This window comes from Monodelphis domestica, chromosome 1 (genome assembly GCF_027887165.1).
Source record: "Monodelphis domestica isolate mMonDom1 chromosome 1, mMonDom1.pri, whole genome shotgun sequence".
Taxonomy (NCBI): Eukaryota; Metazoa; Chordata; class Mammalia; order Didelphimorphia; family Didelphidae; genus Monodelphis; species Monodelphis domestica.
In genome coordinates, this window is record NC_077227.1 from 539,341,678 (window position 1) to 539,366,904 (window position 25,227).

The window sequence follows — 25,227 nt, forward strand, 5'->3', positions numbered from 1 at the left end:
TAGGAAAGAGGCCCAGTATCCCACCTGAAAAGGAAAAATTGATCTCCCTCCACTGGCCTGCGGTTTGGGGCAGGAAATTTAAAGCTTACCAGTAGCAGGAACAGCAAGCAGCAGTAGCAGCAGAAAGAGTTGGCAGGAACAGCCTCTGTGAGGGAGAGACCTGGTTACCCAGCTCTCCTGGTGGTCAAGTGTAGGCAATGAGCCTGAGAAAGCTTTGAAGGGTTTCCTGGAAAGAGAAGGGAGAAAGAAAAGAGGAGAGGGAAGACCACAGCAGAAAAAGAAATCTGGTTCCTCTAGTTCTGAAATCCCTTCCTGTTTGCCAAAAATTATAGGATAATAATAATAATAATGATAATAGGAAAGGAAAAAAGGTTCTTTCAGTCAAGTGAGCAGAGCAAAGAGAGACAGAGACTCACCCCTGCAGCACTTCACCAAAAGCACAAGCTCTGAAAAAAAGAACCCCACAACATGAGTCTCAGCCCAATTTATCTCCTAAGCATTCTTATGTAAAATGAGGACATAACTTAAAAGGATGCGGGGAAGGTAGCCCAGGTATTGCAAATTTTCCATCTGCACAGTAGTTACTGTATAAATTGTTTTCCTGGTTCTGTTCACTGTATCAATTCATACAGGTCTTCTCAGGTTTGTCCATTGTGCCATTTTTTTTACAGTGCAGTGTACCATTACATTTGTATAACAAAATTTAAGTTTCACAATAGAAAGTCATCCCCTTAATTTCTAGTTCTTTGTTAAAACAGAAAGAGCTACTATATATATATATATATTTTTTTTTACATATATATTCTTTTCTTCTTTCTTTGATCTCCTTCAAGTATAGATCTAGTATTAGAATAGCTAGATCAACAGGTATATATGCAAAATTTTCTTTACTTTTTAGGCATAGAAGTTGCTGGACCAGTTCATCATGCCACTGGTAGTGTATTAGTGTGTCTGGTTTCCCAGGGCCCCTCTAACAATTTTTATTTTCTTCTTTTGTCATTGTCAATCTGATGAGTATAAGTTAGAACCCAAGATGCATTTTTCTAATTAGTAATGATTTGGTGTTTTTTTTTTTCCCATATGGTTGTTATTAGCTTCATTTTCTTCCTCTGAAAGCTGTTTATATCCTTCAATCATCTATCTATCAGAAATAGTTGTTCTTATGATTTAAATCAGTGCCCTATGTTGAATAGGTATGAGACCTTTGTCATAAACTTACTACAAAAATTTCCCCATTTATAAACATAATTTAAATTATGTATAATTTGAAAAATTAAAAATTTTAACTTTTATATAATTAAAATTGTCCATTTTTTTTCTGTGATCCTCTCCTTTGGTCATAAACTCTTCCCCAATCCACAGATCTCATTTTGAATTTGGAGTTCATTACTGCTTTGTGAGGAGATGAGTAGCCTGTTTTATGTTTGGTCATCTGGAATCATGGTTTATTTTTGCCTGATCAGAGTTTTAAAATCTTTCAAAGTTGTTTTTCTAATGTTGTTAAGTTGGTCTCTTGGTTCTGTTGACATCATTCTGTATTTGTTCATACATCTCCTCACAGTTTGTTGGAACTACCCATTTTATCATTTTTATGGCAAAATAATATTCTATTACATTAATATAGTATAATTTGTTTAGCCATTCTCTAATACATGAGCAGTGTTCTCTTTGGAGGATAGACCTGGTAGTTATGTTTCTGGGTCAAAGGACTTTTAGTGACTTTCAGCATAATTCTAAATTGTTTTTAGGACATTTCACAGCACTACCCATAATGTACCAGTGTGCTTGGTTTCCTGCTCCCTCTCCAACAATTATCATCTTAACCTTTCTGATGAGTGTGAGTTGGAAACTAAGAGTTGTTTTAATTTGACTTTCTCTAGTTTTTAGTGATGTGGAGCATTTTTAGAATGCTTTCCTTGAAAATCCTGTTCATCTCCTTTAACCACTTTTCTGTTGAGAAACAATTATTTTTCTCATAAATTTAGGGCAGTTCCTTAGAAATCTTGGATATTAGATGTTATCAGAAAAACTTGGTTACTAAGATTTTTTTCCCTGTATTTGCCTCTCTTTCCTTTCTAATTTTTGCTGGTTTTGGTTTTATTTGGGCAAAAGCTTTTTGTTATTAAAATTGTTGTATGATTCTCTCTGCCCTTGGTCATGAACTCTTCCCATATGATATCACTCTTTATATCTAAGTCATTTATCTATTTGGACTCATCTTTGAAGATGTCTTGAGATGATGGCTTACACCTACTTTCTGCCAGATTACTGTCCATTTTAAAGCAGTTTTTAAAACAAAACTTTTACTCTTAGAATTGATACAGAATGTTGGTTCTATAGCAGAAGAGTGGTGAGGGTTAGGCAATTGGCATTAAGTAATTTGCCCAGGGCCACACAGCTAAGAAGTGTCTGAGATCAGATTTGAACCCAGTTTTTAGTTTTAGCAAGCATTAGACTATCTTTATTTTTTAACCAGCCCCAAATCATTTTGAAGATTGCTGTTGTGTATTATACTGTGAGATTTGTTACTTCTAGGCCACCTTCCTTTTCACTTTTAAGAAATTGTTTTCAAGTTTTATTAGTATGGAACTGAATAAGTAAATTAAGTTATTTAGATAGTGTTGTCTTTCTTAATATGTTGGCTCAACCTACCCCAAATAATATTTCTCAAATTATTTAGGTCCCTTTGTACTATAAAAGTGCTTGATAGTTGTGTTCTGCAGTATAATTATATTATATTTTATTATATTCTCTAGGTATTTTCAACTGGATTTTTCTGTCTACTCAGTATTGCCAAAATCTTTTCTTTTTGCCTTTTGGAACACAATGTTTCAAGTTCTGTATTCCTTTATAGTGTCAGCTGGCAAATCTTGTGTGATCCCAATTATGGTTTCTTGGTACTTGAATGCTTTCTTTTTGTCTGCTTGCAATAATTTTTCTTTTAATTTGGAATCTCTGGATTTTGGTTATAGCATTACTAGAAACTGTCATTTAGGGATTTGTTTCAGATGATAGGTGGATTATTTCTATTTTCACCCTGTTCTTTGGTTCAATTTACATTCATGACTTCTTGAAATGAAATGTTATATTCACACTATGGTTTTGATTGTTAATGGATTTTAAGTAGTTCACTGATTCTTAGATAAAATATCTTCTTGACCTATATTTCAGGCCAATTATTTTGGTAACATACAATTACATTTTATTCTTTTTTTCAGTTCTTTGCTTTTGTTTTACTATTTTTTATTGTCTCATGGAGTTATTTTTTTTAAATCCTAGTTTTCAGAGAGTTGAATTCTTGATTCCAGTTTACCACCATCTGTTCTAAGATATTAATTCTCCCTGACATTTTTTCCTCCCTATATGTTCCATTTTGTATCTCTTCTTTCATTTCTTCCAGGTACTCTTATGGTCCTTGTGGCCAGGACATTCTTTTTCTCTGAGGTTCTACTTGGACTTGTGGAATTTTTCTCTTCTTCTGGGTTTACCCTTTTGAGCTTCTGTCAGTCCAAGGTATTTCTATGTTGTATTTGACATTTTCTCCTGTTCACTCATTTCTCTAGCATCACTTTCTGGATTGGGGGCTTGTGCTAGGGTCCAACTACACTCCCATATTCCTGGATGATGTGAGTAAGGCTGTGCTTAATTCTAAGTTCTGTGACTAAGACTAGGCCCTACATTTTACAGGCATTGTCTAACCTTGTCTATTATTGTAATTCTGGCCCAGGATGCCTGAATGCTAGATAGAGTATGGGCTGCATGGACCTGTGGTCAGGTATAGGTTGCCTAGATTCTGGCCCTGTCTCTTGCCTCCTCTCGATCCCCTGAATCCCCACACACTGGGCACTGCACTGGCTGTTTCCTACTGCACTTGCTCTACGACACTGCTATATTCCTGTCTGCTATTGTGCATGAGGATGGGGCAGGCCCCTGTGTCATCTGTACTGGGTGCTGCTCTTTCCCTATTTCTGTTTCAGATTGGCCCCTGGATCGCTCACTTTGGTCATGGATCTCCCCTAAACTCTTGCCACTGATGGACTCCTGGGTCATTCCAGATTGTCTCTTGTCTCAGTTAGGGGTAGGGCTCCTGGGTAGCATGTGCTGGGCACTGCCTGGCTTATTATCCCTCTGTGGTTCTGGCAGTTTCTTATTTTACTTTGTGTTTACTCTAGATTATCTTTGTTTCACAATTTAGCACTATGATACCAGACCTTTTCTGATATCTAAGACTGAATAGAGGAATTTATAGCTGATTCTTTTTCATTATTCTTTAATGTGCATTTTTAGAGCTTTTCTAGAGTATTTGTGGGATATGTGGGCTCTTCTAGGTCTTACCATTTTCATCTTACCACAGTTTTATTCTATCTGCTTTTCATTGTATTATGATGTCATACTGCTTAGAATTTTCTTTTCTTCCTCTTCTTTCTTGTTTTATAGTGAACTCTTTTCTAAACCATTGTTGCCCCTGATGGTTGCAGCTTTTTTTTTTTTAATGAAAAGCTGTCTCCCAGTCGAGGTGGTTTCTTGGACCTTTTTTTTTTGGTGGTCTTCCTGTGAAAACTATTATATATTCATTTGGTTTTCCTAAGAAATGATACAGTCTGAGTCTTTAGGATCCTTACTTTTATCAATTTCACCTTTGGGGGAAGTTATTAACTTTTAAAAAGTGATCAGGAAAAAAAGTGATCAGATTGAGCTATTTAAATTACGTACCACTTTTATTGCCCTTTCTGCTAATTTGGCAATTAATTTTGACCTTTAACCAGTTGATATTCCTAATTGACCACAAACGAATAATTTTGAGGTAACTTCTCTATGTTTATTCTCTATTAAGTTATAGTAAATTTTGGAGGCAGCTGGGTAGGTCAGTGGTGTGAGAGCCAGGCCTAGAGATTGGAGGTACTGGGTTCAAATTTGGCCTTAGACACTTCCTAGCTGTGTGACCCTGGGCAAGTCACTTAACCCCTATTGCCTAGCCCTTACCACTCTTTTGCCTTGGAACCAATACATGGTATTGAATGTAAGGCTGAAGGTAAGGGTTTTAAAAAAAGATATAGTCAATTTTATTTTTGTTATGATGATTATACATTATGTTTTACTCTAGCGTTCACCATCTCTCTTCTTGAAGAGAATATATATAAGGTATCAGTGAGACTTTTGAGTATTTTATTTAATCATCCCACATCAGATTATAGTATAGTTTTCACCTTAATATTTTTCTACTTACTCAATGAAGTAATAAATATTAAAATATACATGGACTTAGTTTGAAAGATATTGCCATTTTCTCCTTACAAATTATTGATTCCATCTTCTAATATGGAAATTGTTCCAAACCTGAAGTTTATTCATGGTACTCTATTTAGCTTGTCTTCCTTAGAAGCACTCTAGGGTGAATTGAAGAAACATTGAGTGAATACTGTTTTGGGGTATAAGTTAACATTTTAACAGTTCCTTTGTTGGCCTCTGAGGAGCTATTTCTCCACATAGAAGCAACTTCATCATGTTCTTTGATTTTATCTATAGGGAAAATTAATATCAATAGCAGCAACTCAATTATTCCAGTACTGTGAAACTCTTATTCATTGAGCAAAGATTATCCTTTAAAAGTAATATCCTTAAAAATTAATAATAAACTTTCTAGACAGTTTCAAAACTGTTCTTACTACAGTCTATCTACTTGCTCCCCTCCCCCCAGCATCATCATAGCAGCAGAAGAAGGGATTCATACAGGATTATTTCCTATTTATTTCAGTTTCTTGCCATGTCATTTCCAAAGATTCGTTGATTTATAGTCGCCTATCTAATGACGAGCCTCTCCATACTAGTGGGCTTTTTAGATTGTACATATAACATGTTGCTAGGCCAGTATTTGGCAGAGGTAGACTCAGATAAGCAGGTGAATTTCCTTATCCTTCCTTCCTTTCTAATCCCCTCACTTTGGGAGTCTTGGTTTATAAGTATAGAAAAGCATTTTAGCTATTGTGACCACATAATAGTATGCTTCTTATATATTGGATGATTTTGACTTTGTTGAGATCCTAGAAGCTTGCTAATAAGTCCAGGCTTCTCCCTGGAACAAAGATTCCTTTTTTAAAAACACTTTTTCTGATGCTGCTCTGAGCCCTGGAATACCACATTCCCTGAAGACCTTAAGTGGAGGTTCTTCCAAAGAGCAGTGGAAAGATGTAAAGATTAAAATTTAGGGGAGACTGAGGCAGGTAGAAATTAGTTTCTCTCTGCAAGGAGTATTAGAATTTTTAGAGGTTTATTAAAAGTTATGGATTAAAGAAAAGACAGGATAAGAAACATGTGCCTAGGCCAGAGTGGCCTAGACAAGATAATCTCACATCATGGAAGAGATGCCTCTGCTCCAAAACGGAAGTCCAAAAGAGACCACAAAAGCCTTTGCAATCAGCTTAAATCCTTCCTCGATCTCGGCCCACCTCAGAATTGCGTGAGATTACAAAGCATGTTGGGGAAGTGGAGCAAAGGATTGTGGGTATTGAAGTCCTGGATTCCAATCCATTTTTACAAAGACTAGTGATGAACATGAGGCAGTCAGTCAATAAACATTTATTAATCACTTATTGCATTCCAGGGATTTTATTAAACATTGGGGATCCAAAGAAAGGCAAAAAATCTCTGGCTTAATTGAATGAGAGAGACAATACACAAACAACTATTTATGAAAATTTTCTACACAAGATAAGCTTATAATAAACAAAAGGAGAAGAGACTCAAAATTAAGCAGGGTCAGAGAAAGCCTCCTGTAGAAGATAGGGTTTTTACTGAAACCTAAAGGAAGCCAGGAGGTGGGGATGGAGACTGAGAGAGCTTTGCAGGCATGGGGGGCTGTCAGTGAAAATGGCCAATAAGGAGAAAGAGTGTCTTGTTTGAGAAATAGCTAGAGAGCCAGTGGCACTGTATCACAGGGCCCCTGGGGTGCAGAGATGGTGGGGAGAGGGATGGAAGATATAAGAAGAATGAAAGATGCTGCTGTAATTTATTGAATAATAGGATGACCTGATTAGACCTTCACTTTAGTATAAACACTTTGATAGCTGTGGGGAGAGGCTTGTCCCAAGGAGACACACCATTGGGCTATTGCTGTGGCTCCGGCATGAGCTGATGAGGGCTCTTGGCAGGGTGGCAGAGAGAGAAAAGGGAACTATACAAAAAAATTACAAAAGTAAAAATCAACAGTCCTTGGCCACAGATTAAATATGGAAGTAAGAGTGAGGAGTTACAACCAAGGTTGTAAGCCTGAGTGACTGGGAGATAGATGGTACCCTTAACTATAATGCATATATTTCAAGATATTACTACTTAGAATTGTACAGGAAGAAGCTGCTCTAAAGAATATCATGACTATCAATAGACATTTGAAATTTTTTTCTAATTATCATTTATTAGAGAATTGCATATTAAAGCACCTCTGAAGTTCCTCTTCATAGCTATCAGGGTAGCAAAGATGATAAAAAGAAAAATGTTGGAGGGACTATAGGAACAGATACATTGATTTACTCTTGGTGAACCTGCAAATGGTTATAATTATTCTGGAAAACAATTTGTATTATACACAAAAGGTTACTAAGCAGTCCATATTATACCCTTTAACCTATCTTCACAGCTGTTAGACCTATTACCCAAAAGAGATCAAGGAAAAAGGAGAGGGTCCTAGGTGTATAAAAATATTTAGTAACTCATTTTGTGATGGCAAACAACTGGAAACTAAGAGGATACCCATCAATTGGGTAATGGTTAAGCAAATTTTAGTATATGAATGTGATAGAAGCTTTATTGTGGTATAAGAAATGAGGAAATAAATGGTTTCAAAAAGACATAGGAAGGATGAAATGAGCTGATGCAAAGCAAAGTGGCAGAACCAGAACAATTCTTACTTTGATATCAATATAATAAAATCAAGTGATTTTGATGATTTCTACAAACAGAAGAATGAAATAAACAGACAAGAGAACAATTTATGCAGCAAGAACATACAGAGACAACATTGAAAGCTCTAACAATCATGATCATCACGATGCCCAATCATGATTCCAAAGGACTGATGATGAAACAGGCTAACCACACTTAACAGAAGTGATGGATTTGGAGTACAAAATGAGATATGTTTTTAGATAAAGCCAATGAAAGAATTTGTTTTGCTTTACTATGCATATTCATTACTTGGAATTTGTTTTTCTTTTTTCTTTTGCTCAATGGGGTGGGAATGGTATTGAGAGGGATAGGAAATAGATTCCTATTCATTTAAAAATACTTTAGAAATTGATTATGAGGCAGTGCTACAGGTATGGAATGTTATATGTACTTTGAGATGAGGTCACTGTATTGTTAGTTTTGCTAAAATTGTTTTCCTTTGTCATAAGAGAATTCTCACAGAGTAAGAGGTGATCTGGACATGTTTGTAACAAAAACAAAATACATTAAAACTTCAAAGAAAAAAAATCATCATTAGAGAAATGTGAGTATAAAAGAGTTGAGCTAGTCATGTAGTGAGAGCAAGTGATAACAGGTAGAGAACCCACATAATCTACTAATGTCCATGTAGTACTTAGGGGAAGGTCTTTGAATCTTAGAGGAAGGCCCGACCTCCATCACCAGAGGATGTACATGAGAGTCATATAGCAATAGGAGGAAGAGATGGGTAGTGATATTCACATGAAGGGAGACCCTATATTGAAAAAAAAGTCATACATCCATTGAAATCGTGAAGTAGATTCCTTATTAGATTCAAAAGCCCTTTTAAAATCATTTTTTTAAAATACTGGAGCAAGAATTAAATTTTGGTATTTCTATAAATATCTAAATTCCCATTTTATTTACTGCATCTCATGTGCTGTGTTTTTTATTTTAGATTTACATGAGTATTTGTTTTCTCTGTACTAAAAGCTCCTTGAATGATATGTCTTATTTCTCTATTCCCTGAAATAGCTTGTACAGTACCTTACGTATAGTGTGTGTTTTTAAAATGTTAGAATTAAATGAGTGTTCTGATATATTCATTTTGGCAATGGTTCATGTATTTGTTTTCTTAGTGGCATTCTGGTATGAAGCATTCATAAATATATTCAGAAGCCAATAAAATATGTACTTTTTTCCTTTCTTAATAATTAGTTTATTTATTTAGAATATTTTTCCATGGTTACATGATTTATGTTCCTTCCCTCCCTGCTTTTCTCCCCCCTCCTAGAGCTGACAAGCAATTCCACTGGGTTATACATGTATCATTGTTCAAAAACTATTTCCATAGTATTAATATTTGTAATAGAAAGATTTTTAAAGCCAAAAGCCCTAATCAAAATGTGCACATTTTTAACTCTCAGTAGTCCAAAGGTGTTGAGTCTTCATATTTATAAAGATGTTGTGAAGTTCTTAAGTGAATTTTATTTTATCAAGGCAAACACTCAAATGTATAACTGAAAAGGAAAAACATTTTTTGGATTAATTATTCTTATCAGAGCATCATGCAAAATCTTATTTGCACTATACAATTATGTTCTGGTACCAGGTTTTGTGATTGTCTCCTTTCAGGGAAATTGTGTGAAAAGAGAAAGTCTCGTGAGGTTGCAGTGCAAAATGCAATTTTTCGATAAATGTATTATAAAATCATAAATGCTTGTTTTTCACAAAATGAATTTTCTATCAGTAGTGTTCCATGTTTGTACTCTTCTCTTGTTGTTTTCCTTTTTAATTAGAGCATACTAGGCTTTTCTTCTTTTCTGCTGACTTCACCATCTCCTATTAAGTTGACAGAATGAGAAATATAAAAGGAAAAAGGAGGAGGATATGATAAATGTTTTTGAGATCCTTTAGAAAACATGGTGCTATCCTTTTGGCTCCATATATGTGAATGGATATCAAGTATATTGGCACAGTTCAGCCAGGAATGCTCCGAAATGTTACCATGGAAAGATTGAATGTACCTGTAATGTTACTCAACATGCTATAGGCATTGTTAAGCATACTGGTTAAGGGCAAGATTCCATTCAAAAGAGTTAATGTGGGAATTCAACATATTAAGCATAAGCACTCTTAAGAGCAGAGAGAACTTCCTGAAGTGAAAGAAAATGATCAGAAACAGAAGGAAGCTAAAGAAAAAATCATCAAAGTTCATCTAAAATATCAGGTTTCTCCACCCAGAGAAGAACATTTTATGAAAACCATTGGCAAGGACTCTACAAATTCATAGCATAAATGACTATGAAGGAAATAAAAATTCTTGGATTTCTTTTTGGTGGGGAGGAAATGTACTAGGCAACAAAATAAAGAAGCTTCATAAAAGTTAAACATTTCAAAAAAAAATATATATATATATCTAAAATATCCACAGTTTATTTTGTTTGATAAAATTCAACAATTGTTCATGAGTTAATTCTTCTGGATTTTAATCATTGACTGGATCATGTACAACCAAAAGGCCTGGCAATTTTTTTTTTGCCATTTTCCATTTCTAGTCATTCTGAACCCTGTTTGACAGTTATATACAACTGCTGCTCTGGCTGTTTCTTGTATTGCTACCCAGAAGTATGTTAATCAGTGTTTCTTGAGCCAGTAAATCAATTCAATAAACATTAAACTACTCTATATAGAGTACCTGAGGTTTTCAAGAAATGAAATAAAACAATTCCTGCCTTCAGGGAGAGATATTCTGTTGGTGATTGAATTAATAGATAAGTAAATTTAAGGGACTCTGAGTAGAGAAAGAGCCTTAAGAGAAAGGACCCAGGAAAGGCTTTACTGGAGTAAAAGTCCTTACACAAAGCCTTGAAGAAAGCTAAAGATTTTGACAAATGAAGATGAGAAGCGGGGATTCCAGGCATGGGATCAAATAATATGTCAATATTATTTGTCAAATAAATTGTCAAAATGTCAAATAAACAGAGGTAGGAGATAGAATTCAGAGTTACCTGCCTCTGTCATTACCCATGTGGCCTTAGGTAGCTCAACCACCCTAGACCTCAGTTTCCTTTTCTGCAAAATATAAGGATTGGACTAGATAGCCTCTTGGGTCTGTTCCAGCTCTCTACATGTGGTCTTATGACCAGCAAGCATTGCAGTCTGGTTGATTCATAGACTAGAAAAAGAGAAGTAATAGTACGTTTGAAAAATACATTAGAAAGAGCATTAAATGCCCGTCTGCAGAATGTGTATTTCATGTTAGCAACAGTAGGGAGCCACTGCAAAGACTTTTGTGCAGAGGAGTTGTGGCCTTTTGGAAGGCGGATTGGGGCAGAGATAGTGGAAATAGGAGTATGTGCTCACCCTCGAGACTATTACAATTGTCTGGGCAAGAGCTGAGGACCTGAACACAGGCAGCAACCTTGTAGGAAAGGCCAGGGGACAGGTGCCAGAGGTGTTATGGCAATAGAAGTAATAAGATTTGAACATGGGTTAGGAAGAGGGGAGAGGAGGGCAGGGGAAAAGTAGGAGGAGAATTGGAGCCTGGGACAGAAAGGAAGGAAAGAGGCAAGAGAAGAGGACAGAACAAAGCTCCTTTAGGATGGGCTCTGCTGGGGCATGTCTCTTGGCAGCAGGGAAGTGGCCCGTAGAATTGGAGAGGCTGAGGCTGAGGACGGGAGGAGATAGTGCTAATGAAAGTTCCTGGATGAGGTAGTGCCCCCACCAGCCAGTTACCATCTATTTCTTGTCTCTTAAGAATTAGGAATTCTACTTTGGGGACTGAATTGCCTTGCCCAGGGAGTGAGGGCATGTTCACTTAGCTGCATCTAGTTCCTAGGCCCAGACCCCACCCACCCATACTCACCCCACCCCACCCCATCCCACCTAGCCACTTCCCACCTGATGCTCCCAGCATAGTAATAAAATCAAATATTAACAATCATAGGAAAAGCCAATATTTATATAGCATTTTAAGATTTGCAAAGTGCTTTACAAATATCTTTCTATTTTATTATTATGATCTATCATTAACAGGTATTATGATAATATTACTAGAATTGTCCCCATTTTACAGATGAGGAAGTAGGCACAGAAAGGATCCAACCAGGGTCCCACAGCTAGTGTATGTCTTCAGGCCAAATCTGAACTTGGATCTTTGGGACTCCAGCCGTGGTGCTCCATTTCTCATCTGCCCCTCTGCCCTGGCTTCTGGAAAGCGAGTGCCGTTTAGCTGTCCCTTCCCTGGTGCTTTCCAGAGCCAGAATCCCTGGCCAGAGGATCTGCTGTGTAGATCCACCATTAGAGTGGAAGCTGCTTGAGGACTGGGACTGCTCCCTTTTGTACCTGTGTTCTCAGCACATTGCACGGCACCTAGGGTCCAGGATTTGTCATTCATTAGGGCTGACAAATAGTGTCATAGAACAGCAAAAGTAAACATATCTACAGATCTTTATCACACTATTTATTTTAAACAAAGCTTCTTTTAAGGATGGTCAGAAAATAATTTCACTGTTAAAATAAACAGAACTCATTTGTCTAGAACTTGAGTTTATAAATCACTTTTCTCACCACCCTGTAAGCACTTTCTAAACCTGAGTTCTATTTGTTACATGCAGAAGTGTGGCAAATATTCTGTGTGTGTGTGTGTGTGTGGTGACACAATATGAACTGAACTTTAGGAAAATCACTTTAGTGGCTAAATGGAGGATGAATTAGAGTGGTGAGAGTCTTAAGACAGACTCAGGTATGACATGATATAGGTCTGTTTCAGAGGGGTAGCACTGTCAGAAGATAGAAGGGAGCATATTTGAAAGATGTTGTAACAGTTTAATTGACAAATAGCTTGGAAGTGGTGGGGGGAGGGGGGAGGTATGAGGGAAAATGAGAAATCCAAGACAACTCCTAGATTTCAGATCTGAGTAATTGAGTGATAAAAGGGAAGGTTGTAGGAAAGAAGGGTTTAGGGAAAAGATAATGTATTCTGTTTTGGATATATTTAGTTTAAGATGTCTGCTGGACATCCGGCTTGAGTTGTCTGAAAAGTAATTGGAGATTCAAGCTTATTATATGTTTATATGATTAATTATTATCATTGTTTCCTCGGAAAAGTCACAGGCTATTTTTTTTAATATGTAAAAAGGAGAATAATATCACTGACAATATATGGTAGCTGCAACCTAAAAGTGCTATATAAATGTGAACAATTATCATTAAAGAGATTTGCTTGAAGTCATTCACTTAATAATTGTCAGTGAAGGATTTTATTTTTTTAATGTTTATTTAGTAAATTTAAAACAATATTCCTTGCTAACAAGAATCGTATTCTATTCCTCCCTCCCCTATCCCCACCCTTCCCATAGCCCACGCACAATTTGACTGGGTATTACATGTGTCCTTGATCAGAACCTATTTCCATGTTGTTGGTGTTTGCATCAGGATGTTCATTTAGAGTCTACATCCCCAGCCATATCCCCTCGACCCATGTGATCAAGCAGTTGTTTTTCTTCTGTTTCTACTCCCACAGTTTTTCCTCTGAATGTGTATAACATTTTTTCTCATAGTTCCTTCCAAGTTTTTCAAGAACACTGCAATGCCACTAATGTCCATTACATTCAATTGTACCACAGTGTATCAATTTCTGTGTACATGGTTCTCCTGGTTCTGCTCCTTTCACTCTGCATCAATTCCTGGAGGTCATTTCAGTTCACATGGAATTCCTCCAGTTTATTATTCCTTTCAGCACTATAGTATTCCATCACCAACATATACCATAATTTGTTCAGCCATTCTCCAATTGATGGGCATCCCCTCATTTTCCAATATTTTGCCACCACAAACAGCATGGCTATGAATATTCTTGTACAAGTCTTTTTCCTTATTATCTCTGTGGGGTACAAACCCAGCAGTGCTATGAATGGATCAAAGGGCAGACAGTCTTTTAGCACCATTTGGGCATAGTTCCAAATTGCCCTCCAGAATGGTTGGATCAATTCACAACTCCACCAGCAATGAATTAGTGTCCCCACTTTGCCACATCCCTTCCGGCATTCATTACTTTCCCTTGCCGTCGTGTTAGCCAATCAGCTAGGTGTGAGGTGGTACCTCAGAATTGTTTTGATTTGCATCTCTCTGATTAGAAGAGATTTAGAATACTTTTTCATGTGGTTATTAATAGTTTTGGTTTCCTTGACTGAAAATTGCCTATTCATGTCCCTTGCCCATTTATCAATTGGAGAATGGCTTGATTGTTTGTACAATTGATTTAGTTCTATATAAATTTGAGTAATTAGACTTTTGTCAGAGGTTTTTATGAAGATTATTTCCCAATTTGTTGCTTTCCTTCTAATTTTGGTTACATTGGTTTTGTTTGTACAAAACCTTTTCAATTTGATGTAATCAAAATTATTTATTTTGCATTTTGTGACTCTTTCTAAGTCTTGTTTGGTTTTAAAATCTTTTCTTTCCCAAAGGTCTGACAAGTATACTATTCTGTGTTCACATAGTTTACTTATAGTTTCCTTCTTTATGTTCAATTCATTAACCCATTCTGAATTTATCTTGGTGTAGAGTGTGAGGTGTTGATCCAAACCTAATCTCTCCCGCACTGTCTTCCAATTTTCCCAGCAGTTTTTATTAAATAGTGGATTTTTGTCCCAAAAGCTGGGATCTTTGGGTTTATCATATACTGTCTTGCTGAGGTCACTTGCCCCAAGTCTATTCCACTGATCCTCCCTTCTGTCTCTTAGTCAATACTGTATTGTTTTGATGACCACTGCCTTATAGTTTAGTTTGAGATCTGGGACTGCAAGGGCACCTTCCTTTGCATTTTTTTTTTCAATATTTCTCTGGATATCCTTGATCATTTGTTCTTCCAAATGAACTTTGTTATGATTTTTTCTAATTCAGTAAAAAAGTTTTTTGGTAGTTCAATGGGTATGGCATAAGTAAATAAGTTTGGGTAGGATAGTCATTTTTATTATATTAGCTCATCCTACCCATGAGCAGTTAATGTTTTTCCAATTGTTTAGATCTAGTTTTAATTGTGTGGAAAGTGTTTTGTAGTTGTGTTCATATAGTTCCTGTGTTTGTCTCGGCAGATAGATTCCTAAGTATTTTATATTGTCGAGGGTGATTTTAAGTGGAATTTCTCTTTCTAATTCTTGCTGCTGAGATTTGTTGGAGATATATAGAAATGCTGATAACTTATGTGGGTTTATTTCATATCCTGCAACTTTGCTAAAGTTGTTGATTATTTCCACTAGCTTTTTAGTTGATTTTCTAGGATTCTTTAAGTAGACCATCATATCATGCACAAAGAGTGATAGCTTGGTCTCCTCATTGCCAATTTTAATACCTTCAATTTCTTTTTCTTTAATTGCTACTGCTACTGTTTCTAGTACACTGTAAAATAATAGTGGTGATAATAGGCATCCTTGTTTCCCTCCTGATCTTATTGGGAATGTATCTAGTTTATCCCCATTGTAGATGATGTTGGCTGATGGTTTTAGATAAACACTGTTTATTAGTTTTAGGAAAGACCCTTCTATGCCTATACTTTCTAGTGTATTCAATAGGAATGAGTGTTGTATTTTGTCAAAGGCTTTTTCTGCATCTATTGAGATAATCATGTGCTTTTTGTTGGTTTGCTTGTTGATATGGTCAATTATGTGGATGGTTTTCCTAATATTGAACCCTCCTTGCATTCCTGGTATAAATCCCACCTGATCATAGTGAATAACCTTCATGAAGACTTGCTGAAGTCTTTTTGCTAGTATCCTATTTAAGATTTTTGCATCTATGCTCATTAAGGAGATTGGTCTATAATTTTCTTTCTTTGTTTTTGACCTGCCTGACTTTGGAATCAGTACCATATTTGTGTCATAAAAGGAATTTAGTAGAACTCCCTCTTTGCTTATTATGCCAAATAGTTTGTATAATATTGGGATTAGCTTTTCTTTGAATTTTTGATAGAATTCAATTCTGAATTCATCAGGCCCTGGAGATTTTTTCTTAGGGAGTTCTTTGATGGCTTGTTCAACTTCTTTTTCTGATATGGGATTATTTAAGAATTCTATTTCTTCTTCTGTTAATCTAGGCAATTTATATTTTTGTAAATATTCATCCATATCACCTAGATTGGCATATTTATTGCCATATAATTGGGCAAAATAGTTTTTAATGGTTGCCTTAATTTCCTCTTCATTGATGGTGAGCTCTCCCTTTTCATCTATGATACTTTTAACTTCATTTTCTTTTTCCTTTTTTTTATTAGATTGACCAAGACTGTGTCTACTTTTTTTCAAATACCAGCTTCTAGTCTTATTTATTAGTTCAATAGTTATTTCACTTTTGATTTTATTAATTTCTCTCTTAATTTTTAGGATCTTTAATTTAGTTTTCTTCTGGGGATTTTTAATTTGTTTGCTTTCATGTTTTTTTGATTTGCAAGTCCAATTCATTGTCTTCTGCCCTCCCTAATTTGTTAATATATGAACTCAAGGATATAAATTTTACCCTGAGTACTGCTTTTGCTGCATCCCATAGATTTTGAAAGGATGTCTCATCCTTGTCATTTTCTTCAATGAAATTAGTAATTGTTTCTATTATTTGTTCTCAAACAGATTTTGGAGAATCACATTATTTAATTTCCAATTCAATTTTGATTTGGCTCTCCATGTACCCTTACTGATCATTATTTTTATTGCATTGTGACCTGAAAAAAGCTGTATTTATTATTTCTGCTTTTCTGCATTTGTTTGCTATGTTTTTATGACCTAGTGAATGGTCAATCTTTGTGAATGTACCATGTACTGCTGAAAAGAAAGTATATTCCTTTTTGTCCCTATTTATTTTTCTCCATATATCTATTAATTTTAATTTTTCCAAGATTTCAGTCATATTTTTACCTCTTATTTATTTTTTTATTTGATTTATCTAAATTTGATAGTGGTAGGTTCAGGTCTCCAACTAGTATAGTTTTATTATCTATTTCCTCTTTCAATTCCACTAGTTTCTCCATTAGAAATTTGGATGATGCTATACCATTTGGTGCATACATGTTGATTACTGATATTTCCTCATTGCCTATACTCCCTTTTATCAGGATGTATTTACCTTCCCTATCCCTTTTAATCAGATCTATTTTTACTTTGGCTTTGTCAGATATCATGATGGCAACTCCTGCCTTCTTTCTATCAGTTGAGGCCCAATAGGTTTTGCTCCAACCTTTAATTCTAACCTTTTGAGTATCTACTTGACTCAGGTGTGCTTCTTGTAGACAACATATGGTAGGATTTTTGATTCTAATCCACTCTCCTATTTGTTTTTGTTTTATGGTTGAGTTCATCCCATTCACACTTAAGGTTATGATTGTCACTTGTGTATTCCCTAACATTTTGATATCTTCTCCTAGTTCTGTCCTTTATTTTTTACTACATCCTTTTAAACCAGTGGTTTACTTTTAATCAATTTCCCTAATCCCCTCCCTTAATATGCTTCCCTTTCTGGCCCCTCCCTTTTTTGTTCCCTTCTTGTTTTTTTAGAGTCTGTTAAGTTCTCTCCCCCCTCTCTTTCTCTCCCTTTTTGTACTCCCTCCCCCTTACCCGCCTTAGTTTTCCCTTCTCACTTACCCTGTAGGATAAGATAAATGCTCAAGATGCTCTTCCCTCTCAGAATTGATTTCACTGAGAGTAAGGTTTAAATATTACCTATTAGCACTCTCTTCCTCTCCTTCTTATAAGAGTATTCTTCCCCTCCCCTTCCCATGTGTATCTTTGTGTGATAAAGATTTTCCTATTCATTTTATTTCCTCAAGTATCTCTTGGTGCCATCTTTGATTGCCTCCTCCCTTTTTCTTTTTTTTTTTGCATATTATCTTATAGCCCTTAATGCCCCAGTCTCTTCCTGTGAATGATTCTTTTAATTACTATAATAATGAATATAATTTTAAGAGTTACAAATAACATTTCCCTATATATTAGTATCTCTCTCTCTCTCTCTCTACATATATATATATATATATATATATATAATTTGATCTAATTGTAGCCCTTAAAGAAGAGAGTTTGAATAAAAAACATTTTTCCCCTTTTCCCTCTCTTTCTTATTTACCTTTTCAAGTTTCTCTTGATCTTTGTGTTTGGATATCAAACTTTCCACTTAGTTCTGGTCTTTTCTTTACGAATACTTGGAAATCTTCTATTTTGTTGAATACTTCCCCTGGAAATATATAGTCAGTTTTGATGGATAGGTGATCCTTGGTTAAAGACCCACTTCTCTTGCCTTTCTGAATTTCATGTTCAAGGCCTTGCAGTTCTTTAGTGTGGAAGCTGCCAGGTCTTGTGTGATCCTGATTGGTGTTCCTTGGTATCTGAATTGTCTCTTATTGGCTTCTTGTAGGATTTTCTCCTTAGCTTGAAAGCTCTGGAATTTGGCAATTAGATTCCTGATTGTTGTCTTTTGAGGATTTAGTGTAGAGGGTATTCTATGAATTCTCTCAATGTCTATTTTCCCCCCTTGTTCAAGAACATCAGTGCAGTTTTCTTGGATTTCTTGTAGTATGATGTGAAGATTTCTGTTTATTTCTGGCTTTTCAGGTAGGCCAATGATTCCCAAATTGTCTCATTATGACCTGTTTTCCTGATCTGTCACTTTGTCAGTGAGATGTTTTATGTTTTCTTCTATTTTGTCAGTCTTTTCACTTTGCTTTATTAATTCTGTTTCTTTTGCAAGATCATTGTCTTCCAGTTGCCTAATTCTGGTCTTTAAGGACTGATTGTCATCTATAATCTTTTGATTTTCCTTTTCGGTTTGGTCTCTCCTGCTTTTCGTAGCATCCAGCTTTTTCTCCAATTGGGAGTTCTTGTCCTTCAGGCTGTTATTTTCTCTTTGAACCACTTCCCACTTTTCTTGCCAGAAGGCTTCCATCTTTTTTGATAAACTCCAATTTAAATTCTTCAATTGTGGACAATTTCCATTTTGTGGAAGGTTTTTGGTTTATTTGAATTCCCTCCTGTATTTCCTCTGTAGCCTAGGTTTTTCCTCCATAAAAATTTTCAAGGGTCAATGCCTTTTTCTTTCTTTTTTTTTTTGGTGGAGGGAGGTTGAAGGTCCTGGAACAATTTGCCATCACTGTGGAAGTTTTTCCTTTCCTTTTTAGTTAGAAATCTGCATGAGATGGGCAGGCTCTCTGTGTATGGAGTTAAGGAGCAAGAATTTTGCCTGAGGCAATCTCTCGAATCTCTGCAACTTCAGCTATTCCTTGTCCTTCTATGCATTACTTTCCTCAGAACATCCACAGTCTGCGCTCCCTAGCCTGCCAGGGTTTCATGTTTATCTGCTCTCAGGGGTAGTTCTTTGGTGGTATTAGTCAGCTCCCAAGGACCTAGAGGTGCCACCCTTTCTGACTCTAGAGGTGTCCCTTGCTCACTCACTGATTCTGGCGTGCACTGGCTCTGACTCTGGTTCCATAGGTGGAATGGGGTAGGGTAGATCAGCTCACATTTGGGTGGGAGCTTTTTTACCTCCTTATAGTGTGGAAATGCCCAAATCCCATGTACCTTCAATGCTGTGCCTTACTGTAGAGTCCCTTCGTTCTGATGAATTTGGGGGGTTTTTTTGGTTTTATTTTGGTCTTTTGAGGTAGTCTATATTGGTGGGTGCTGAGGAGAGGAAGCATCTTGCGTCTAAACTGCCACCATGCTTACCCGGAAGTTTCAGTAAAGGATTTTAAACTTTGCTAGAAGTACTTATATTTGTTCATGGCCCCAAAAGAAAAAGCAAAAATGGGCTTCTTACAAACTCTGAAACCTCTGGTGTTACCAGAGAGGGTTTTTTTGAAAGACAGTACTGGATTTGAGTATTAGATTAAGTTGTTCTAAAACATGAAAAAATTACTCCTTCAATTATATTTTTAAATGATCTTAAAGCAATGTTATTCCAGTAGCATCTTGCAAAGTGCTTATAAGTACAACTGCATTTCCTTCAAAATGTGGCTTCTTGTGTGTTTTTCTGTGATTAGTTTAAGAATTCTTCCAAAGTACTTTCAGTAACACTAATAACCTGATGTTTTAACTATCCATTTTGGTAGTAGAGTACTTACTAATCTACATACTAATGCAGTTACTTAGCAAATAGAGTGAAGATGGTAAAGGAATTAGTCAACTAATCCAGGAGACTACCATCTGTATTTCAGCAAGGTGTACCTATAGTAATATCATCAGTGAAACTAGTATGAATGATGTTTTTACAGCTGATAATACTGTTAGATTTTTAAAACTTAAAAGAGGGACATTGAATGTTAACTTATTGAAGATAAGAGCTGTCTTTTTTTTTTTTATCCTTAGTACACATAGTAGATGACGTTCAATTGTTTTTCATTTGTGTCTGACTTCATAAACCCTTTTGGGATTTTCTTGGTAAAGAAACTGTATTGGTTTGCCATTTTCTTCTCTAGCTCATTTAATAGATGAGGGTTAAGTGACTTGCCCAGAGTCACACAGATAGTAAGTGTCTGAGGCTAGATTTAAACTCAGTAAGACTGTAACAGTTAAATTAGCTTTTCTACTAAAAGTATTATATTTTAGAGGTTTGTTAAATATTATTAGAAACCAAGGATAAAGAAATACAAAACAAGAAAAGCACGTGTAACCTACTCACTACATTTTGCCTGCCTGCTAGAGAGACGGGTGAGCCTAGAAGCGGAAATGGAGCGAGCAAGTAGGCGGTACAGTCAGTTTAAATACAAATTTTGTTCTCAGCCCAAGTGGGAATTCAGGTGATATTATAGGGAATTCTGGGAACTGCCAAGGACTTCTGTGGATTGAAGTCTGGGGTTCAAATCTCCATTTTTACAAGATGAGTCTTCCTGATTCCAGGCTGGCACTCTATTGTGCCACTTAGCTGCCCAGTACTCATAGTAGGTGCTAAATAAATGCTTATTGGGTTGGAAAGATAGTTTATCTTGATTTTGTGATGTGATTTTTATCATCAGTGTTTAGGACAAAGAAAGAAAGAAAGAATAATATTAACATTTAGAGGAAATTTTGCTATTATAGCTAGTACATTACAAAGGAATGATAAAATCAAATAATTTTTTTGGTTCAGAATTGTTTTCATTGATTTTTTAAAAAACCACCTTAAATTGAAAATCTCTCTAGCAATACAGATAAGCAGTAAGCAGTTGGTATTTGAGAATCATCAGGGATATACCAGTATAAGTGACTTGCCTGTGACCAGATGCTTTGTATATCATAACTGTGACTTGACCCCAGGTTTTCTGGATTCTAGGACTGGCCTTTGGGTACTAGCCCTTGCTGCTCCTTAAAAAATGTAGGCCATATCATGTAACCTGGAAGATGTCAGAGGAGCTGTTTTCTTAAAACCTTTACAATGTCTAAGCCTAAAAGAAATCATGTCAGATATAGAGTAATTTATAGCTGAATTCACAATATAAGGCAGAATCCCCATAACAAAATAAAAACCAGATGACTCAACCCCATGGAATGTCAATAATTAGAATTCTCATTCTGTGTCTCTACCCCTAAACAATTCTATAAGACCACCACACTGAATATAAACAGTCTGGCAGGCTCAAAAATCCCTTATAGCAATATCTATGTCTTCATCCTGCTCCTCTGACCTGGCAAGAATTGGCAGGCACTGATTCTGCCTCATGTATTTAAAGAAAAGAAGACAGTGTTAAAGTGACTGGAAGGAGAAGTGGGAATATTGGGTAGTGTGGAAGACATGCCACAAATTGGAGGGGGATGAGCACATCTAGACCAAATATAGGCAGAGGATGTCCAGGTAGAGAAGGGAACATCATGGTTTTAAGTACATTGAAGAATCAATTCTGAAGGTAAGAGGAAATTACCAAGAGAGGAAAAATATCTCAAATATTATTATTGTTTTTAAAAAGGCAACTGAGAAAATTCCAATAACTATTAACTCATGTATTTACTTTCCCATTTATATGGGAATTTGTATAAAAATATTCTACATATGCACCGAGTACATCTTTTATGTTGGGGTTATTAATTGAGAAGAGGCAGATTTACAAGCCTCGGTGTAGATGAGTTTTGGAATACTTTATTTTGAGTCCTTTCTTGTAATCAACATTCAGCTGTTTACTGTATTTGGTCTTGTACAAGTTGTTTCACTTCTGGGTTTTATTTGGACTAAAGGGCATCTAAGACCCATTCTAGCTCAAAAAATTTGATCCTATTGCATTTCACATTTTTATCATCTAACAAACAATTGACTGAAGGATTCAGAGAATGCAGTTTGACAAAAACAAAAGTTTTTGATTCATTAGAGTGAAATGCCATCCTAAAGGCTATCTTCCAACAAAATATTTCCCAGGCATATGTGAAAATTGTACAAGATTCTCTGAAAAGTCACAAGAATAACTTCTTTTCCATGATCCTTTAACCATTAATTTCTGTTGAGATATAAAACAGAAAGATATTTGCTCATCAAAAGGTGTGTTTGCTATTGTCCTGGAGGAGTTCTGTAATAAGGTCCCAGTCGAAGGTTAGATCCACCAGATGCTCCTTATAGAGGATGACATTGTGCTAGTTATGTCAAGTCCTGGAAGATGGCAGCGATTTCTGGATGAAATATATAATGCCTCAAAAGAGTTTGACATAATCAGTAACATACAAAGGGAAAACCAAGGCAATGAAAAATACCTGCTGTCCAGACAGTGGTTTGCAGTTGAATGACAGCCTGTAAAGCTCTTTGCAGTGGTGTGTATTTTAGACAGAAGTTGAAGCTGATGTAGTAGGGCCCATAAAGTAATGAGGAGAAGAGAAAGTCAAATGGCTTTTGAAAATTTCAAAATTCTTTTAATGGTCCCAGGTTTTCTCTAAGACAAAGCTGCATCTTTTTAATTCTGTTTTTCTCCTGGGGTTGTATGGCTACAAGTCATGGAACATTATGGTCTCCAAAGGGTTGTGAAAGAATACTCCAGGGCCTTGGAGAGGCAAATGATACCTGTGAATACCCTGCAATCTATTGCCAATGAAAAACTGGACAATAGAAATAGTATAAAGAATGTTATCAGAGATGTATTAGCAGAAAAGGAGGTGACTTGCTCATGTCAAAGGAATGGCCAGTAGGAATACAGTCTGATCCTTTGGTATCTATAATATGTTGAAATTTAGAGACAGACTCCTTTCCATTGGATTAACCCTTAAGGGAGGATTACAGGACAATGTCAAAAGTCACACAGAAAAAGAAGGCAATATGTTATGATCTGCATCCCTGGAATAAGTACCTACAGCAATGAGTTCAGTAATCTATTGAAGTAAAAGCCACTTATTTTTCATGGTTATATAGCTTTTGTTACAGACTCTAATAACTTCACATAAACAATCAAGTGAATCTTTTTGGGGATTATTTATATTTATTCATTAGCAATTAGCTCTTTTTAGAGACTTGCACATTAGGGGCTTCAATTCTCCATGATTATTAATTTCTTATAAATCTGAGATTACTAGGTTTTCCTATATAAAAAGTAATGGTATTTCTAGGTCACTGGTGATACTGTTCAAACATATGGAGGGAAAAATGCTGCTATAAATTTCACTGTAGCATTGGTTATAATTGATGTTTGTTTATGAAGAATAATAGTATTCCTAAAGGAGGTGGTGTGGCAAAATAGAAAATATTGGAAGAAATCCTAGACTCTGCCTCCAGCTCGGATCATGATAAGGGATGCTTTGTACTTTGGGACAAATCATTTTGACTCTAAGCAACAGTTTACTTTTCCATTAAATGATGCACACCAACTCCATGAAGTTCCTTTCCAGTTCTAGGATCAGATGCTATGTATCGCTTAAAAATATCATTTATGAAGTAGTTTATTTTTGCTTTATAGGTATGTTTCGAAAAGAAGAAGAACTAACCCCATCACAGAGAGGTTTAGCTGTAAGGTATGTTCTTTATAGTATCTAATTCTTAGTCTCTTGGTTTTTTGTGTTCAACAATCTTTCAAAGTTAATAATATTTTTAGAGTTTCATATTGATGTCTCATCTCTTAATTGGCATGTTCATTATGTAGTGTGGGAGAGGAGAAAGAATGTTATCGTTATATTATATGTGACAATTCAAAAAAATAAAAATGAATTCCCCTCATAAGTAAAAAAGATATATTTCCTGTTTTGATTCATTTAGCATTCACCTTACAAATATTAAATGTCTTCAGAATATTGTACTAGATTCTGGATTTAGATAAAACATAGTTCCTGCCATCATGGATGTCACAGTAGGGAGTAAAATAGTAAACCACCTTATGATAACATGCAATATTAATTGTATTAATTCACTTGAGAATTGCAGAACCAACTGTGTTATGGGAGGTCTGAAGGACAGGGTGATTATCAGTTCTCAGGGATAGAGATGGATGTCTTGTTGGGAAAGGGAGAAAGGCACTTGAATTTGGTTTTTAAAAATAAGTAGTAATTTATTAGGTGAAAAGAATATTTCTAGGAGAGGGAACAATGTCAGTAAAAGCAAAGAGGCCAGAACATGCAAGATATTTTGGTAGAAGGATTGGGGTGGGAAGAAAGCAAAGGAGTAGAAAGATACGATAGGAAAAGTAGGTGAACTTCAGATCATTATGGGCCATTAATGCCTAGAAGAGATTTTAACTTTCCACACAGGCAAACAGGATCTCTTGGGGGTTTCTCAGCTCTTGTGTGTGACAAACAGATCTATATATCAAGGAAAGATGATTCTAGAATAGTTAAAAGATCAGCTAGACCTAAAGAATGAATGGGGATAGAAGCTATTATAGTAGTCTAGACAATAGCTAGAGGACTTGTGTGATGTTGGTGGTAGTGGGAATAGAGAGGAAATGATAGATGAGAGATTTGGGGGAAGAGAAATCAACAAGTGCTGCTAACTGATTAGATTGCAGAGGTAAGGGAAAACAAACCATATTTCAGACACAGAAAACAGGCAAATGGGTGACTTCACAGATAACTAGAGAAATTAGAACAGATTTAGAAAGAAAGATACAAATAGAATCTACCTTCACCCTTATCCTCTAGACTATTGGAGATTTGGGCCTCAAGTTCAAAAGGGAGGTCAGGACTAAAGAGAAGGTTGAAGCTCTTGGAGTGAAAGAGAATGCCGAAGGATAGTATAGACATGAAGAGAAGAGGAACAAGGATGGGCCTAGGGGAAAATGTGGCAATACAAAAAAAAAAAGGAAATGAAGTGTCCCTATAGCTGAGAATGAGAGAGTGAGAGAATGCCCAAGAAGGGATGAAACTGGGTGTGGGGGAAAAAACTCACGAA

The 25,227-nt window shown here is 35.9% G+C and overlaps 1 protein-coding gene across 3 annotated transcripts in view; it reads left to right on the forward strand.

Moving 5' to 3' along the window:
- The window catches only part of MBOAT2 (membrane bound O-acyltransferase domain containing 2), a 226,859-nt gene that overhangs the window by 168,468 nt on the left and 33,164 nt on the right, over positions 1 to 25,227 (forward strand). For all 3 annotated transcript variants that reach the window (XM_056813330.1, XM_056813328.1, XM_056813329.1), the window contains exon 6: positions 23,804 to 23,858. In XM_056813330.1, coding sequence (XP_056669308.1) covers positions 23,804 to 23,858 — 55 coding nt within the window. The remainder of the gene's footprint in view (positions 1 to 23,803; positions 23,859 to 25,227) is intronic.